This window comes from Arachis ipaensis, chromosome B2 (assembly GCF_059453495.1).
Source record: "Arachis ipaensis isolate K30076 ecotype BB chromosome B2, ASM5945349v1, whole genome shotgun sequence".
Classification (NCBI taxonomy): Eukaryota; Viridiplantae; Streptophyta; class Magnoliopsida; order Fabales; family Fabaceae; genus Arachis; species Arachis ipaensis.
Window position 1 is genome coordinate 87,765,877 of NC_142437.1, and position 19,630 is coordinate 87,785,506.

A 19,630-nucleotide genomic window follows, 5' to 3' on the forward strand; every position below is an offset into this window, starting at 1 on the left:
AATCTGAGTTTTTTCTCTTACAATGTGGCAGTAAGGTTCAATATGCTTGTTCCCCCATGGAGCATAGGGTTTGTACTTTGTAGCATTGTGCAGAATGGATTGATTATCACATAACGGGCTTTTTTTTAGACAAAAGAAAAAACTTTCTTAGAGAAATCGTCTAACAGCATTGATATATCACATAAAAAATAGATCTAATCTGAAAAGGCAGTTAAATATCTTATATATTAACGATTTAAATTTTTTAAATTAAAAAATTTATAATTTAAATTTTACAATTATCCAAGATATGTGTAAAACTCTTGATACGCGATATAATATTTTGGATAATATTGTGTTAAAAAATACTGAAAATTTTTAAAAACTTCAGATTTTTTTATGTATGAGGTAGATTCAACATAGTTGTGTGTGATCATCGATAAAAGTTACAAACTATTTTTTTTAAATTGAGTTATTTTTGATGGACTCCATACATCACTATGAATCACTTGGAAAGGTTTAGATGCATAATAAGGTTGAAAGTAATAAGGAATTCTATGACTCTTTGTACGAATACAACTTTCACATTTAAGTAAGGAAGAATCAATATTCTTAAACAAACTTGGAAACAAATGTCTGAGATATGAAAAACTAGGATGTCCTAATCTATTGTGCCAGAACATTATTTGGTCCTTTATAGGCATAGAACTTATACCACTGAATCTTTGAGCTACTTTATCCTCTTAAATATCCTTAAAATGATAGAGCCAATCTATCATCTTAGCACTGCCAATCATCTTCTCCGAGGTCCGGTCTTGAAAAATACCATGTGCCAAACAATGTCACAACACAATTGGAATCCTTGCAGATTTTACTAATAGAGAGAAGATTACAAGAAAGTTTTGGTATGTGTAGGACATTTTTTAGGTCAATATTTTTGGACAATTTAATTGTACCTTTTTCAGCAATAGATGAAAAATTACCATCATTAACTCTAATTTTCTCATTTCCAAAGCAAGGAGAATAAGTTTTAAATAAAGGGGAGAGGCTGGTCATATGGTCAAATGCACCTGAATCAACAACTCATAATGCATTCAAGTTTGAGGTGCAGTTAAGGGACATAGAAATACTAAAATTACCTGTTTTAGCTAATGAACCACTAGGAGTACTAGACACAGAATTGGAATTTAGTAGCTTTATGAGCTGCTCAACCTGTTCCTTACTCAAGGATGATTTTTCAGCTTCATGAGCAGTTGGGGTAGAATGTATTTTGGGACTAGGTTTGCTACTTTTAAGATGTGCTAGTTTTCCATGAATCTTTCAGTAGGTTTTTCGGGTTTGATAAGGTTTATTGTAGTGGTCACACCAAAAATTGGAGAGGTGCTTCTAATTCGATGAACTTTTTAGTGCAGCAAGTGCCACTAAGAGTGCATTAGACTCTAAAGAAGTCTGTTCAGTCTTGCCTTTCCCCATTATCACAGCTCTACGAGTTTTATCTTTTCTAACTTCAGCAAATACTTCTTCAATTGAGAGTACGATTGCTCTTCCAATAATTCTGCCACGAACTTCATCTAGCTCCACATTGAGACCTGCAAGAAATTCAAATATCCTCCCTTCTTCCACTGTTTGTTGGTGGTGTTTGGCATCAGCGGCTGAATTTCACTTGTAGTTATAGAAGTGGTCAAGGTCCTGCCATACCCACTTTAGTGTGTGAAAATATTTGGTGACATTGTCACTCCCTAATTTCTCTAGCTTTTAAAGCAAGTTCATTGAGATTTATTCCCAAGATATGAATACATCTCCTTGACATTACCCCACAATTCTTTGGCAGTAGTATAGTACATATAGTTACTACTGATATCCTCCTCCATTGAGTTCACCAGCCATGCCATCACCATAAAATTTTTGGTATCCCACATATTATATTGTGGGTCAGTGACGTTATGCTAGCTTTACTCACCGGTGAGGTATCCAATCTTTTCTCTTTCACGAATGTACATTTAAACTGATTGAGACCACCTAAGGTAGTTTGACCCATTGAGTCGAAATGTGATAATCTGAACTGAATGGGAGTCACCACTAACTAGTACTCATTGCTTAGATTTTAAATCTGATGGAATAGGAGCGGTATTATCCTTCTGTTCATGATTAATGGCTGAGAAATTATTAGTCATAGCTATAAATCAGAGGCACAATGCAAGGATTCTGCTCTACCAACTTGAAGTGTTTGAATATTATGTTATATCAAATGTACAGGAAATCATTCTCTTTATAGATAAGTTACAGAAATAGAAATAACTAGAAAATAAAAAAAATACTAGCCTAAAATAAAGGAAAGAATTTTAATCATAAAAATGTTAAAATTAAGCTAAACTAAAAAGAAAAGGATATTATAACTAATTCTATTACAAAAAAAATTCATGAAAGAAATTAAAGATCTGATTTTGATTTGTTCTAGTCAACATGAAGGAGGTTTAGGTTTTGATGGTCCTTTGCAGGTCTTGACATTATGTCCAACAATACCACATTTTTGGCAGATAATTCTGAAAGTCCTTCTCCCCTTGGTCTGATCACGACTATCTTCAATAGGGTCTACCTTCCTCTTCTTCTTTGTTGGGCGCACAATAGGCCTCTTGATCTTTGGTGGTTCTGGACTGAGATATTTAGTTTTCTCCCATAAGGCATCGACAGCTGGCCTTGAACCCTTTCTTACATGCATCTACACATACGTAAAGCTTGCTGAATAATGGTGGTGACTAAGGTATTGGTATGCACTCCATCTTAGCAATAGTTCCAGGATTGCTTCTAAGTAACTCATGTAAATAATCCCTTAACTTGTCATACTGGGCCTTCTCGTTGCCAACATATCTCTCCTTTACTAGCTTTAAAGCTCTGTAGATCATCTTGTTACTACATATCACATTGGCTTTACTCTCTCTCTCTTAGCCTTACATTTTGCCTTATATCTAGCCTTTGCCTTTCCCATACTGTCCTCACCACTTGCACATTGAATCCTTCTTTTGTCATTTTTTTACAAAGAATATTATCCTGTCTTTACATATTGTGTAGTCTTTAAGGACTTTTTTAAATTGATACAATGTTGCAAAGTCCATGTCTTTACATATTGTGTAGTCTTTAAGGACTTCACCAAATGCTGCACCATCATTATATGGAGGTCCATCAAATTCATCCGACCCATCTTCAGTAGAATATAGAGTCTCAAACCCACCTGACTCATACCCCAGTCTCTTCTCCAAAATTTGATGCAGCAAGCCCATTATTGGTATTAGAAGTATGACGCCGACTATTATTCTCTTCTGCAGGCCTAAAGTTGAAGTTACCCATGTAACACCCTACCACACAGAGCTTTATGCTTATGTTGTAAATCAGAGGTGGTTAGGTATTACGACCTTTAATAGAAAAACATGTACATAGATATATTTGAAATGACGTTTATCTAGGAGTCTTGAAGAAAAGTTGAACAAAACAAAACTTGAAAGTTGCCTTACACTCGAATGGTTAAGCGTAGAAGAGACAGATAACAGCGTACAAAAAGGATAATATACATACAAATATAGAGTTCCAAAAAAAAAAATACATATAGCAAGCTCCCGACTCGACCTGCGAAACAAAAGCCGGTCAGAGTGTATATATATATATATACAACCCAAAATTATACCAAAAGACAAAATGTTAATCCTGATTCTTCGAGTCAACCTCTAAGAGGGACAGAATATAAGTTATACAGAGTGGAGAATATATACATATATTTATCTAGATACATAACATAAAGTTCCCAAAATTCATATCTTCACTCCTAGAGAGTCTCCAACATGCTCAGTGAGGTGCCTCACGTCCTACATCTAAACAATAACAGAATATGTATAGAATGAGAACCAGGAGTTCTCAGTATGGTAAATGTGCTCATATAGATAATACATAAGGTCCCGGAAAGCCAGGGGCATTCTAAAACTCCAACAACCTATATCAAATCCTATAGCTCTCACTAAACCAAAAATATGGTGACTATATCTAAGGATTCTAATCTAACTCTTCATTTTTTATTATCTGCAAACCTCCAAATCACCAAGTAGAACAACCCTTAGCGTCTCTTCCACCCGCATGAGGGATCTCTCATAAACAAACACAAGCAAGACAAACAGAAAAAACACAAATATGGAAAGTAGATACAAGAAATAGATCAGGTAGCAGTTAATTACAGTTAAGCAAATAGGCGAGTCAAAACAAATGCATACTCAATCAAAACATACAAGTGCATATGATGCATGTCTACCCTATGGCCATCTGTCGATTATACAGCTAATCCCGACATGTTCGGTAGCAAACCATGGACAGTCCCTGCGTGCATGCATCCCCAAGAGTCCGTGCATATATAATGATTTATTTATCATCTCATTGGGAAAATCCAAAAAGTTAAAGTGTCCGGTCATATCTTGTGACAGAGGGTCAACAGAGTATCGAATCTCAACATGGAGCAAATGAGGGCAAGCCACTGCATCTACCCAGAAAAACTCGTGTCTCAAATAATATAATCATATGCTGTGTGGATCTTTCAGTCACAATTCATCAATATCATCATTACCCTCATTCATATCTCATCCAACATTATCCATGCATCGTTAATTCAATTATTCACTTCACAATTCTTCTTCAATATCAAACTAACTCCCTCAATATGTTTGCTCTTCTTCTGAAACCTAACACTAGCTATCGGACCTTAAACAGGGGTAAAAAAGATTTAGAAAGCTAAAGGAATGGTTAAAAACTCAAAAATACCACTTTGGCAAATGCGTACGCATGCCACCCGCGTACGCGAGACCATGTCCGTACACGAGCTTATGAGGCAAGGAGCAATCCTCGCGTCGCATGGCACTGCTGCATACGCGAGATTGTGGATTTTACAGTGCCGCATACGCGAGACTATGTACGCGTACGCAAGCAAGCATGTCAGTTTTGCCAAAAAGCTGTTAAGATCAGAAAATCAGTTTTTCACACCAAACTTTAAACGCGCATAACTTTTTTGTTAAAAATCATTTTCAGTCCGTTCTTCGAACATTATAAACTTCAAGGACCCAATTTTTATTCAAAATAAGTTTCATAAGATTTGGGGTCCGGAAGTCAAGTTATGGCCCGCCAAAGTCAATTAAAAATAGGTTTTTACCAAAAATTACAAATCCTCTAGTTTTCCAAAATTCTCAATATAAACCAAACCACTCACACCTAAATCCAATCCTAAGCATTCACATACATCACCAAATACTAGTCCCCTACTTATCAATCACCCAAACACCTAAGTTATTAAATTTTCATTATATCAACTCATCAACATACCCATCATACATCACATATATACACATTTAATCTATGAAAACCAACAATTCAAAACATTAAAGCCTAACTTATGTCAACTAGCCTAAGTTTCACGCAACATTATATATTAACTACAAGAAATCGAAACTATACCTGGCCTATTTCTCCTCAACCTCAAAATACCTCAAAACCCTCCTCTTCACAAGCTTTCAAGCCAACTCAACAAGTTTCCAACCACCAGAGTTCCAATTCAAGCACTCCACTTCACCAATTGACTTGAATTCACATGGATTCAATCTAATTTCATACACAACTACCAATTTTAATACCTAAACTTCAAAAAATTGAAAAATTCAAAGGGGATAAGAATTTCTCACCTTTATCCATTGAGCACTTAGATGAAACCCAACTATATCACTAGAGTACCACTAAACCATCAAAAATACAAAATTTCTCAATACCCATGAACCAAAATCACGAAAATGAAAGGAGTGGAGAACTGGGTGAGAAATTCGAATTTCTTACCCTTTGGATGGGTTTGAAGAAAATTCCGAGATGAACGTGTGGCCACAAACGGTTCGTCAATCGGAGCTACGAATTGAAAGATATGGGCAAAATGAAATTTGGAGGGATAAGGGTTAGGTTCCTTGGTTCACATCTTCTCTTCAGCATGGAATAAAGTAAGAATTAGGAAGAAAGCTTAATGTTAAGTTTATATGTGCGGCTAGATGAGTGGGCTTGGGCCTACTTAGACTCGGTTCACTTAGTTTAACCCATCGACCTAATTTTAGGCCAAAATATTTAAGATTAGCGTTTTAATTCGTATTCCTAAATATTTTTTACTTTTTCAAATTATAAAATTTAATTTCTTAATCCCTTAGCTTATATTTAATGTATTAATTAATTATTTATTAATTAACCAAAGTTTACAACCCAGTCCATCAGAAATGCTTTATCCCTTCACGACTGAACCCTTCTTCTTGGATCCACCCTTATTGTTAGAAGAACCAAGCTTTGCACCATCCTTTATAGGAGCACCCTTCTTAGAAGACTCTTCTAGGACTCGAGCACCCTTCTTAGAAGAACATGATCTCATTCTAGCACATTTTTTACCACTTTTCTTTGGGGATTGACTTTTTTTCTTTCCTGAATGCTTCACTTTCTCCTCAACCAATCCCTCACTCTCTTCTTCACTATCATCCTCATCAAATCCTAGTGTGGAAGCCTATACAATTCATCTTCAGCACTTTCATAGCTATCATCATAAAAAATTGGAACATCAGAAAGCTCCATATCTGCAGCATTACCATTATCATCTTCTTCACTACTTAGGTTCACCTCATCTAGAATAGGATGATCAAAGTGTAAATATAGCTCATCAGTATCTTTGTTCTCCCTCTTGTTATCACACATTTCTCTTATTATCTTGTCTTCATGAATGGGGTGAAGCCCACATTCAAGGTTACTAGCTTTTGGATCATACCAGTACATCTGTTTGTAAGCATGATAACCAAGCTCCTCAAACAACTTCTTCAGGTCAAAATAATTCACCAAATCAACATCCAAAGGGCCACTTCTTGACACTACCATTTATGTAATGAAGTACTCTCCTGTTGTCCTTAACAAAGCTACCACCGCGTTGAAATACATGGACCACAAGCTCAGTCATTTGTGTATGTATATGACAAATTAACAACACAGCAAACTTCTAAGTATGCATTATCTAACTTTTCTACAACAAATCATTATCCCTATTTTAAATACTTTCATACCAACCACTTCTCCTATATTTATGCATGCATACCAGAGCCACTCATACAAAATATACACATTATTAAGTAATCCCCATTCCAGATATTCACTCAAACAAAATATTCAATAAACACAATAATGCTATCCATAAAGACAGCGTAACAACAATCGATCAACAAATGCAAAATTCTTACCTCAGTTAAGGACGACAAAGACACGATCACGAACAGCACAAACTCGCAACTGCTGACTTGCTATGTCGATCACTCTCGAAATAACGATAATGCAGGTTAGGCTAGTGAAGATGGTGAAGTTCTTGATGAGGATGACAATAGTGACATGAAGAGAGTGGTTTTCCTCGTAAAACCTAACAGAGAAAATAGTCACTTGTAATTTCATTTTTGGAGTACATCTGAGGAGTCTCCCATACGAAAGGTCAATTTCCAAAACGCAACGTAAGGCACATCCATGAAATGGCGTCGTTTTTGCACAAAGGAGGCCCGGGACCAATTTGTCTCTTTTGTCGACGTGGCACTAATCGTGTGACGTGATAAGTTAACGCAACACGTAGGACATTTTCGGCTAAACTTGACAGAGCAAACTGAGCTAGGGACCTAATTGACTGACGGAGTTAAATGTTAAAGACTAACCAAGTAATTAATTTTTGTTAGGGACTAAAGTGTCTGGTCCGAAATTCCTTGGAGACCAAAATGGACAAATACTCAAATAAAATAAGCAAGCAAAAGAACGCCATATAATTTATAAATTCAATGCCCCAGCTTCAGCTAAACGTTTTTACATCAAATAGATTACCATTTATGTCAACCACATATAGTAGATAACATATGGTTTATAATTTCATTCATGTTTTAACATAAGAGTGAGATCTATCAATCACTATTCAAACTGGCAATGAGTGCGTGTGCGTTTAACTGAAATGGCCGCTCAAGACTTGGGTTTGTAGAGTTTACATGAACCTAGGTTAACATGGTATCGTCCTCTTCTCTTCTTATGTATGGAGGAGGCAACAAGCTGTCCATGTTAGCAAAAAGATATCCACGGCCGCATGACGATTCAGCAAGAGGTGAGTCTAAGACTGAATCTGGAATTACTGCCAGGGTTTCGTCCAAAAGTGCTTTGATTGTCTACAAAGTTCAAGGAACTCAAAGCATTCAAAGCAAGCAATGCAATAAATGAATCATAAAAGAACAATTACAGCAAATTATGATGTAAAACATAAGCCAAAATTTTGAATTAACTTGCCACAAGATGTCAACACAACAATTTCATAAACCATTTAATAAGTTTTTTATAAACACGATAAGCACATTCTTCTGTTGTTAGTTCCACAGATAACCTGTCTCCTTACAATATTTAAGAGTATGATAGACTTGCTTTGTGCAACACCACAATATCATACCTGTATATAATCGATGAAATTAAGAAGACTTGGGCAAGACTTGCTTTGTTATCAAAGTTTTTTTTTAACAGTGGATGTTGATAACCTAATCTAAAGTCATATTACTTTAGTGACGCAGCTCTAGGTACCAAAAATCTAGGGTTTTAAAAGTAATATACCGAGCAAGTTTGGATGGCAGCATCTGCTTTGCGTTTCCAAAGTCCATTCCCAGGCTCAGAATGAAAGAAACCAAGCAAAGGCTGCAGAAAAAGTAACAGATGATCATATGATAATAGTAAAATATGTATTGGAAGCAGAAAATCCGAAAATCAATCACATTAAATAGATATATAACTTGCTTCCTGCAAGTGGAAGGGGGAAATAGGATCAGTCCAGGCATTGAACCATGTATACCAAATTATAGTTACATTACAGGTACATATAAGAGAATTGAAATCCATGCCTTCATCACATATCAGCTTGCTATTAAAATTACGTTTCTGTCAAGAAATGTTCATTGAATGACGGGCATTATACAAGAACAAATTTTGAAAATCATCTACTGAGGATTATTTGCACTATTCCCACCTTCGTTATATCCCGCACAGTAGGCCCAAGACCATATTTCATCAATACCGAGTCCCCATACACTTGATATTTCTCAAGGACCTTGATGAAATGAGGGAGAAAGAAAATCAAAACAAAGCATGATATACTCTACGTCATTCCAAAATATAGATCAAGAATTCAAGCCTCTGAATACATTCAAAGCCAAAAGACTCTAACCGAACCTGTCGACGTGTAAGACTACTTCTTGATGCACCATAGACTGCAGTATCAACGTGTCCCAAAAGGTGCCAAGGACTGCAGAGATTACCAATGATGGTTATTCAAGCTATTGAGTATCAATTCATATAAACATTATGAAGTCCAACCAATAGTGAAATCTTATTAGAGAAATAAAGTCACTTATAGTCTTCAACCAAAAAACTTAACACTTAGGGGAATTAGTACAAAGGTAATTAACATGACAAAATAGTGGCAAACAACTGACTCGACAGGAGTTGGATCCCTGTCACTACTATTTATTACATACAATTAAGTCTCAGCATTACATCTCAAGTATGTCCTTCATCCAACTCTAAAGCCGGAAGAGCATTTGGTTGAAAACACGTTAGCACAAGAAACCTTTCAAGTAGCTAGACTTTAGGGCTTATACTTCTAGGAAGTTAATTCCAAAAATATGCATAGCTGGAAAAATCTTATCTAACCCACAATGAAGATGTATATAACATCCAAGTTTTCACGAAATAATATTATTTTAGATACTTGGTCTGCACATAAGCCATAGCAAGACGGAATATATGGAATGTAAGTTCGGTCTGAGAAGGAAAAAACCTAATATAGAGGTGAAAATTGGAAAAAACATCCTACGAAAAGTTAAAAGTTTTAAGTATTTTGGGTGTATCATACAGGATAATGGAGAGATTGAACATGATGTAAATCATAGAATCCAAGCAGGTTGGTCAAAATGGCGAAGTGCATTTGGTTTTATATGCGACAAAAAAGTGCCTTTAAAACTTAAAGGTAAATTCTATCGCACTGCTATAAGACCAGCTATGCTTTATGGTACGGAGTATTGGGCGGCCAAAGGGGAGCACGAACATAAGTTGAATGTGGCAAAGATGAAGATGTTAAGATGGATGAGTGGTCATACGCGATTGAATAAAATAAAGAACGAAGATATAAGAGAATTAGAGTAGCACCCATTGTAGAAAAGATGGTAGAATCGCATCTCAAGTGGTTTGGACATGTGAGAAGAAGACCGACAGAACACCCAGTCAGGAGGGTGAATGAGATGGAAGATGGACAAGGGGTGAAAGGCAGAGGAAGACCTAAGAAAACCAACCATGAGGTGGTCAAACGAGATCTACATGTAAACAGTCTCTCTGTAGACATGATACATGACAGAACTCAATGGCGTCGTCTGATTCATGTAGCCGACCCCACCTAGTGGGACAAGACTTTGTTGTTGTTGTTGTTTGCATTCATGTGCACACAGCATGCATAAAAATAATTTCTGATCGTTACGCAATAATGGTGACAGAAAGAAGCATGCACCAGGTAATAGACCACAGCTGCACGAGCGCACCTAGCACTCCTAGTTCTAATAGACCATAGCAGAAATATCAGGTTTCTTTCATAACATAAAATTTATGTAAAACAATTTTATGCATTTTGTTCTAAATTCGAATGTTAACTTATGTCCAAAACTAAAACAGCTTACTCTAACACAAAGTGCTCAAGTGGAAGAACAATGCAGTTGGACTAATAAGATGATAACTTACTTCAAGGTTTTATCCAACTTTAGAATTACAATGGCATTCATCATTTTTAACCTAAAATGTCACAATCACTTTTACAGGAAATTGGATGGAAGGGCTGATTCCCCTTCTCGTTTATTGAAAAGCAGAGACAGATATAACAGAGCTAGATACTTTTTGTTTTAGATTTCACACAGTCAAAGTGTGAAAAAGGAGGTTGGGGCAGAGAGATTTGGTATTTGAGACTTACTTGTTGTATGCTGCTCGTCCAACCATAACACCATGGGCCCCAGCCATTCGAGCTGAATTGATCTACAATCAAAGTTGCCAAGTAAAGGAACAGAAAGAAGCAGAATGACAATATCTACCTTTTTCCTCTAATAAAAGCAATATGTATCCATTAAAAGAACAATTTCAAAGCTACAAAACGATGCAGAGACTCACTACACTCACCAGCATATCATGCCATCTATAAAAATAACAGGAAGACGGGGAATAGCATGAAAAACGTAAATCAACCTCATGAAGAAGTAAATAATATGAACATGGTGTCCACAAATTTTAGCTCTCGCAATTTCATCTTTATTATTGTATTCCAAATCTCCACTATTATAATGTTTTATTATTAATATTAACCATTTAAATGTTAAAACATAAAGATATATTTAATCTATCCAGAGATACTCATTTTTCATTGATTGAGCAATATCACATAGATTGTAGCACTTGCAAACCAAGGAAACACGTGTAACACAAGTTTGAGATTTGTTTAAGCAAGAAGAGAAACCATAAATGGAGCACAAGAGAAAGAGGAGTTCACCAATAAATAAAGGTTTGCAAATTGCAACCATAAGAGGTAACAAGAGAGGGGGAAGGGGGAAGAGACAGAAGCAGCATCTGCCAAAGTGAACAAAGAAGTTGCAGAGAGCAGAAAAAAAAAGGTGCATATTGATTAACAGTGGAAGATTCAGAACATAACTTGGATTTCACATGTGAATTGTGAAGGAACTTCAATGGAGATTCTACTTGCCATGGATGTTGACTATCAAACTGAGGTTAGTAAGAATTGCAAATACAGAACAGGTTCACAAATGAATTTATGAGATGAATCGCCAAAAAAAAAAAAGAATCATATACCCATTTTCTGAAGTCATCAGAATGTCAATAAGACTGCTATTTTGGCTATGATCTACAATGAGTAAATAGAACCATGAAGAGACAGTCATCATTATCTACCACATGAAATTCACAACACCATTTCTTTCAAATGGAGATTATTAGATCTCCACCATGCTATAAAAAAAAGGCATTGCCATGCACTTTTTAATTTTTATCATCATTACGAGGAAAGACTATAGAACCTGATTTAGGTTATTCAAGGATAGAACCTGAAAGCTTGAAGAGTATTTTAAACGGCTTCTTGTCTATAGTGATGGTTTGTGATAGGGCCCAAAGATAATGTAGCAGACCCAATCTAGTGCTTAAACAATTAAACCAAGGCTGTTAATTGTCCATATTACTGTTTGAAAGAAGAGAGAATTCAGATAGAAACAAATAACCCTTAGGTTCAAAAACTTTGCTTTAGACACAGCTTTAATAAGAACTTCTTAGATTGTTAGCTGTTCCTTATTGGGAATGTGTGAAACTAGCAGCTTGCCTCCATAACTCTTTCTATCATAAAGAAGAGATTCATGTCATGTGTTTTGTCCTATATTGTGTAAAGCTGGATTATGTGCTAACATAATACCACTGATACCATATTATAGTTTGCGAGAAGAAAGATTTCAGAGAGAAACAAAGAAGTTCAGAAATGTGTAATTTGTATAAGTTTAACGCTAATCAGTGTGTATATATATAAAGAAGCATAGCTTGCTACATAAGCTAGTCCAAAGAGCAGAATAGTCTACTTAAGTTATGATAGCTGCAACAAACTTACAGCTGTCCTATCCTAGCTGGCTCTAATCTTAGAACTAACTCTAACTCACTCTATTAGTTCATCATCTACTAATGTATTTGCCAAACAATAAATTTGGAAAATTACTCCACTCAACCAGTCCCATCAAAAGTTGGAAAATATAAAAAAAAAAAAAGCAATGCCAAGACAAACCGTATCCCCTGTTGGCAAAGCAATGCACTAGATAAAAGTCCAAATCTCTATAAATCTAATCCAGACCAAAAGGAAGACAAAAAGGTGAGGCATGCTAAACTAATATAACCAACTTGAAATAAAAACACACCAATGCTTGTAGATACCAAACAAAAACAAAACAAAATTACTGTTAAAATATTACGGCATATAGCATAGTACTTCTGTTTATCCCACACATAAATAGAATGAATGTGCACTTCAAATATGGACATACTTGATATGGTCATAAAAGAAGAGAATATTAAATATATTCTTTATCACAAACTTACTATCATAGGATACCAAGTCTCAATCACATGAAATATGGGCCAAAACTCACCTCATCAATACTAGCAATGCCACCATTAATTGTAAATGTTAAATCAGGAAAGTCCCGTAAGAGACCATAAAAGTATTCATATCTGCATTGGAAAAATATGATACATTATCTCTCTAATTAAATAATATACTAGACTACAAAACTCAAATTCCTGATACATACTTCAATGGAGGAATACTCCGATTTTCAGCAGGGGTGATGCCATTAAGTAGTGCTTTCCTTGAGTGAATTATGAAGTGCTTAGCAGGTGATAAAGAAGAAACCTTGTAAATGAAATCACCTGATAAGAAACAAAAGTGGCAACACAAAATGTCAATACACAGACTGAATAACAAAGGCAAGTATATAACTTTGTATTCTGATAATAAAAAAACGAAGGGTTTTGTATAAACAAAAAAAAAAGGAAGAATATATATATATATATTAGAGGACAAGAGATCCACTTCAATTTACAAAAATAATAGCAAAAAGTAAAATAACTATCCCTCCAATAAATCAAGCAAACTCTGTACAAAAGGGTTATAATCTTCACAGCACAAAGATGCCAAACGTCTATACTTATTATACAAGATTTGGTAATGGAAAATTCTGTTACTAAATATATGAAAATTATGCTCCAACTGAAGTAAACAATAATGCCATGTAATGACATGTCACAATGATTTCACTTCTACCCTTTTCCCAAAGCCAAGAAAAATAGATCAGGACAAAGTAAGTCCAAAGTTTTGGGACAAACCACACTAGCTAAAGACATCTAAAGAAAGTATATAATATAGATTTACCATGGAATGTGTGGAACAGATTTATAACTCACCAAATTTAAAACAAACCAGAAGAGACAGCCATAAAAGACCTCGGAACACTATGCTTAATACAATTAAAACTGAACACAAAACTAGGTATAAAAACTGACACATAAATCACATCCATATTAATGTAGGATAGAATTCCAATAAGATTTTATTGCATCCAGAAATTATCAATCTCATTACAACAACCAAAGTCAAGGAAAACAGTCATTGAATTCCTACATCTCAAGAAAGAAAGACAAAAATAATTCAAAGAAATCATTAATTAAGGATTTCTCCTTGACAAAATAGATTAGGAAGTCAATATTATATTAACCAACAAGTGCTAGTGCAACTGTAAGCAAGCTTCAATGCGAAGGACAATTGTGTAAAAATATTTCTCCTTGTCATTTATTTGTGTAATAAGAATTATGACGTAAAAAGAGGTTTATGCAGGACTGACATCAGCTTCTAAATTTTGCAACCCTGCTTCATTTTCAGTTTCCTATTATTTGTATAGGTTGGTGGCATCACAATTTGGTGACAGCTGACAAGTTGAGGAGTAGAATATGATTCTTTTGGGAATAATTGCAACTGTGATTATAGGATTCAACAACAGCTTTGGTATTTATTGATGCAAAGAGAAATAATCAATGTGCTCCCCTCATGATATATATTATAAGATGTTTCTATGGCAGTCAATTTAATAAGACTCTGTTCTTGACCTCTATATGGTGCTTTGATAATAAATACTTAAAAGGAGTTGCCAGTTCACACTTTATAGAATAGGCATGTTGATGCTCTTTTCAACTTTTCCCCTTAATCTGGTTTGCTTCTGCTATGGAGCATTCTTATTTGCCTTTTGCCCATACTTTCCCCCTTTCCTTTTATTTTTCTATAAAAGAGGGGGAAAATCTTTTCAAAACTTATATAAGACATAGAAATAAATGATAACTTAAGTCCTTATTTTCATTGCTATTCGCAGATGGGGAAAACACTGATGCTCGTAAGTTCCTTTACTACATAAAAATGTTTCCTGCTAAATACTTAATAATCATACATTCTCTAGATATGTTATTTGTTTTTCCATTAACAGTTAGCTACTAACTGCAACCCGATTGTTACGGAAACAAACATGATATCTTCATTCTAAGATCGTAGCAGAAGGTCACTATTTGCTTTCAATTAATAAATAGTCATTTCAATTTTATAGTAGTAAATCCAAGGGTTTTGCAAGGATAAGAATCCCCAATGTACCTACTTATCAAAATAAGGGTGAAAAAGATAGAATTTCCCATGTACCTAATCAATTGGACAAAAGCAACACATGTTTTAGCACAGCATAATTTAAAATGCTTATAAAATGCAGCAGATTGAAAACAGTGCAGCCATACTAACATAAATCTAATAACTAGGAAAGTAGGCTCAAATGGAGGATCAAAATGCATTAATGCAAATAACCACAACAAAATGGCTTTTGCCATGCCTTGACACTGAACAGGAGCAACCTTCCCTTCACTATGATGAATTCTGTTTCAAAAATTCATTACTTTACATTCTTTCGATATGAATAGAGAAAAATGAACAAAGAAGGACCTTACACAACTCATTGTAAGAATCATGATTGTCCACGCCGATTCGACACTTGACAGTAACCGGTACGTTTGTATTGGCAGCCATTACTGAAATAGCCTCAGCAACAAACTTTCCTTGTATGCATTAAATTTCTATATTAATGCAGATAAGACAAAGAAGTTTATATGTAACCTTAATCAAGGATGATTTTCTAACCTTTGGGTCAAGCATAAGACGTACACCAAAGCATCCACGCCCAGCTACTCTTGGACTAGGGCATCCACAACTGATATTCATTGAAAGTAATAAATTCATTTTGTTAGAGATAAAGACAACAATAAAGCTCTGAGATTTAAGGTGATAAGAACAGACTTGAAGTTGATCTCATCATAGCAATAAGCACTAGCAAGTTCGGTTGCTTTTGCTAAATTATCCAAATTACTTCCTCCAATTTGCAGCACAATTGGATGTTGATCTGGAGAATATGCCAAGAACCTGTCCTGACAACATATAAAAAGAATCAATGGTTTTTCAGCACCAATTTATTCAACACCCTTTCGTTAGTTTGTGTTCATATACACACATATATGCCCACAGCATAGATATAATCAAAGCCTTCAACTAGAAAAAACAATCCATATTGGGTAAGCAATATATTTTCTCTCATTGCAGCAACAACATAATGGCCTATCACAGATCATATACATGTTTAAAACATTTATATTTTATCTCATTGCAGTATCTTATCCACTCTTCTAACTAGAGCCTCTTGAAGCCTTCTCCAACATGTTTAAACCACTTAACATGAGATTCTAATGCATTCATTAATAATTACAACATTAAGCTTAAGTTCCTATTGGCTTTTTACCGTCTAACATTTAGTCTCATACAACTTTGCCAGTCTAATAGTTGTGCGGTAACATTTACCCATAAGCTTTAGTGGCACCTTTTTATCGCGACAAAACCCCAAACACTCTTCCACAGTGACCACCTAACTTGAATCCTATGGTATCTCTCTATTACTCAGCAATTTAAACAAGAATACTTAAATCTCGAGAGCTTAGTGCGGTGTTACCTCCAATTTTCACCTCATGCCACCATAAGAACTTAAATAATCAGTTAATTTTTAAAATAAGGAAGAGAGTGAACCCAGACACACTAGTAAGATTGTTACCTTGTGACATAGAAACAATTGAAGGTCATGGGTCCAAACACTAAGAAGTAAGAACAGTCAAGGACACTCTTTCTAATTGCAAGTGCAGGATTGCTAACTTCATATATTTCTACTTCCCCCAAATCCCACCAAAGGGCAGCTTCAAGCACTCTTATGCCAATTTAGGGCAACATAGAATGGGCCCATGTGTCAATTATGCTTCAAATCTGAATAGGTCTTGTATGATGAGGCATGTTCAAGATAAAGAAATTTGTCTGCGTAGGTAATATCCTAAGATTTCAAGAGACCTTTCCCCTTAGAAATTATGACAACTTGTTATTCATGCTAGGAGGGACCCAGGACTTATCATTATAAACTTACCAGATTTCCCTTTTGATAAACAATTGTTTCAGCTGCAAGCATCTCTGTGTAAAGCCAAGAATGTTTTGATATGAGACGTGCAAGAGTCCTATAGTGATGGTCTGTCCAGTCCATCATTGGAGCAACACTGAAATCCAAGCAAAAAAACCAAATTGACATCATTTATCAAGCAAAGGAGAAATAGAAAGAAAGCTTAGATAAACAGCAAACCCACCTAAACCAAGGAGGAAGATAGCGATTTGCAACCATCACAGCTAAGCTACGTGATTCCTCCTTCTTAGTGGAAGAAGAGAACAGCCCCAACCTTCACAAATTCCTCGGTGCTGCACCTACTCACAATCTGCAAAAATTTTCAAATTATATTAGACCTAGTTGAACTTCATACTTCTTTCAATAAATTATGGCGTATTTCCCATATATCCATTCATCATAAACCAACCATCCAAAAAATCTTCAGGACAACAGATTTAGGTGGAGGAAATGCCTCAATTCAGAGTTCGAGCATGCCCCATGTTACTTAACAATCTATCAACAATAGAATCCTCAGAGTTAAACCTAAATGCAATAAGAAGGCCCACTAAATGTACCAAGCCATTGGTACCCATTCCATTCAAAACACCCGAAACTCACGGTGCAGAACCGAAAATAAGTGGGTGGAGTTAAACGGTAAACAAAAACATAGCCAAATCTTTGCAGAATTATGTAGAAACAACAGTAATCACTCACAAACGAAAACTTTTTTACAAGAAATAATACAAACTAATAACATATATTCTTTGTTGCTTCGTTTGGGTTGCTTTAGGTTACTCCATTGAAAATGTTTTAGGTTACGCCATTGCAGCGCATGGCATATGAAAGAAAGAAAGAAGGTTCTAGTATCTGTGGCATGATAATGGAGCATGTGAAATAGCACAGGAAGCTTTCAAAAATAATACATGTGAAATAGCAAAATCTTCAAATTACTAATAGGTTCACCATTAAATACACTAATGGAAACATAATGCGCAAATAACATCCGATATCCGTGACTGCGACATCCAAAGAACATGCAGAAACTTGCCACTGTGACATCAAGGTAAATACTTAACAATGGCACCCACTTGTAACTGTTTATATAATGATATTCATATCCAAGCTAAAGCAATGTAACACACGATATGAAACCTCGACTAATCTATCATCAACTGCTGATCAAATCCAACAACCTAAAAGTATTCACCATTGGCGGGCTTTACACACTAACGAGTAATCAGATATCAACCAGCCCTACCTATAGCGAAGCATGGAAATTTGTCTTTTTTTTTTTTTTTTTTTGGCAATTTCGAATTCTAATCACTTATCAATCCCTCACGCCCAATGCATCACTAACATCCAACACATTCAGGAAAAACATAGCAATGGTGTATAAAATGCAAGAACATAGCACCAGGAACGACACAATTTATAAAACAATAAAAGATAAAAAAGATGAAAAAAAAAGGGAAACAAACCTGAGTGAGTTAACCGCGGCGTCGTTTCCACTTGTGGCAGGGGTCGGCCTTTTGTCGAGCTGTTGCCGTCAGTGGGTGCAGAGGCTTCTTTGCTTCATACGAGAAAGCTCTCCTTTTTCTTGCCCTGTTCGTTTTTTATTTGTGAAATAGAATGTTTGCTGATTGGATGAAATTTAGGAAAGATGAAAAAAAAAGGGAAACAAACCTGAGTGAGTTAACCGCGGCGTCGTTTCCACTTGTGGCAGGGGTCGGCCTTTTGTCGAGCTGTTGCCGTCAGTGGGTGCAGAGGCTTCTTTGCTTCATACGAGAAAGCTCTCCTTTTTCTTGCCCTGTTCGTTTTTTATTTGTGAAATAGAATGTTTGCTGATTGGATGAAATTTAGGAAAGATGAAAAAAAAAGGGAAACAAACCTGAGTGAGTTAACCGCGGCGTCGTTTCCACTTGTGGCAGGGGTCGGCCTTTTGTCGAGCTGTTGCCGTCAGTGGGTGCAGAGGCTTCTTTGCTTCATACGAGAAAGCTCTCCTTTTTCTTGCCCTGTTCGTTTTTTATTTGTGAAATAGAATGTTTGCTGATTGGATGAAATTTAGGAAAGATGAAAAAAAAAGGGAAACAAACCTGAGTGAGTTAACCGCGGCGTCGTTTCCACTTGTGGCAGGGGTCGGCCTTTTGTCGAGCTGTTGCCGTCAGTGGGTGCAGAGGCTTCTTTGCTTCATACGAGAAAGCTCTCCTTTTTCTTGCCCTGTTCGTTTTTTATTTGTGAAATAGAATGTTTGCTGATTGGATGAAATTTAGGATATGTGGTCGGGGGAATTATAAATAATTTTTAGGAATTTTAAGATGGGAATATATATGTCCATGTTTGTTTCAAAGTTTGAAAAATTATTTTCAAGTAAGTTTAATTTCAGGAATCAAAATACCATCATTTTAATTTTCAATATATGATTCCCATGGAAATGGAATCTTTGTAACAAAGTAATACTTGAACCACAC

The 19,630-nt window shown here is 35.6% G+C and overlaps 1 protein-coding gene across 1 annotated transcript; it reads right to left on the reverse strand.

Annotated features, from left to right (window-relative positions):
- Positions 1-7,794: 7,794 nt before the first annotated feature.
- Positions 7,795-19,396, reverse strand: LOC107625390 (uncharacterized). The gene is made up of 16 exons (XM_088503441.1): positions 19,256-19,396; positions 19,051-19,174; positions 18,846-18,969; positions 18,641-18,764; positions 17,365-17,490; positions 17,151-17,277; positions 15,989-16,116; positions 15,833-15,902; positions 15,643-15,745; positions 13,416-13,533; positions 13,254-13,335; positions 11,036-11,097; positions 9,253-9,325; positions 9,050-9,130; positions 8,641-8,721; positions 7,795-8,207 (listed from the first exon to the last, which is right to left on the reverse strand). Exons 5-16 carry the CDS (start codon positions 17,397-17,399, stop codon positions 8,040-8,042), a joined length of 1,128 nt encoding a protein of 375 aa, XP_088359567.1. The 5' UTR covers positions 17,400-17,490; positions 18,641-18,764; positions 18,846-18,969; positions 19,051-19,174; positions 19,256-19,396; the 3' UTR covers positions 7,795-8,039.
- Positions 19,397-19,630: the final 234 nt, after the last annotated feature.

Coding starts and splice junctions, on each gene's coding strand:
- LOC107625390 (XM_088503441.1), bottom strand. CDS start 17,399: ATGGTTGCAAATCGCTATCTTCCTCCTTGGTTTAG. Junction 15,903..15,988: donor TATGATGAGATCAACTTCAA/GTCTGTTCTTAT, acceptor AATGAATATCAG/TTGTGGATGCCCTAGTCCAA. Junction 9,131..9,252: donor GTAGTCTTACACGTCGACAG/GTTCGGTTAGAG, acceptor CATTTCATCAAG/GTCCTTGAGAAATATCAAGT.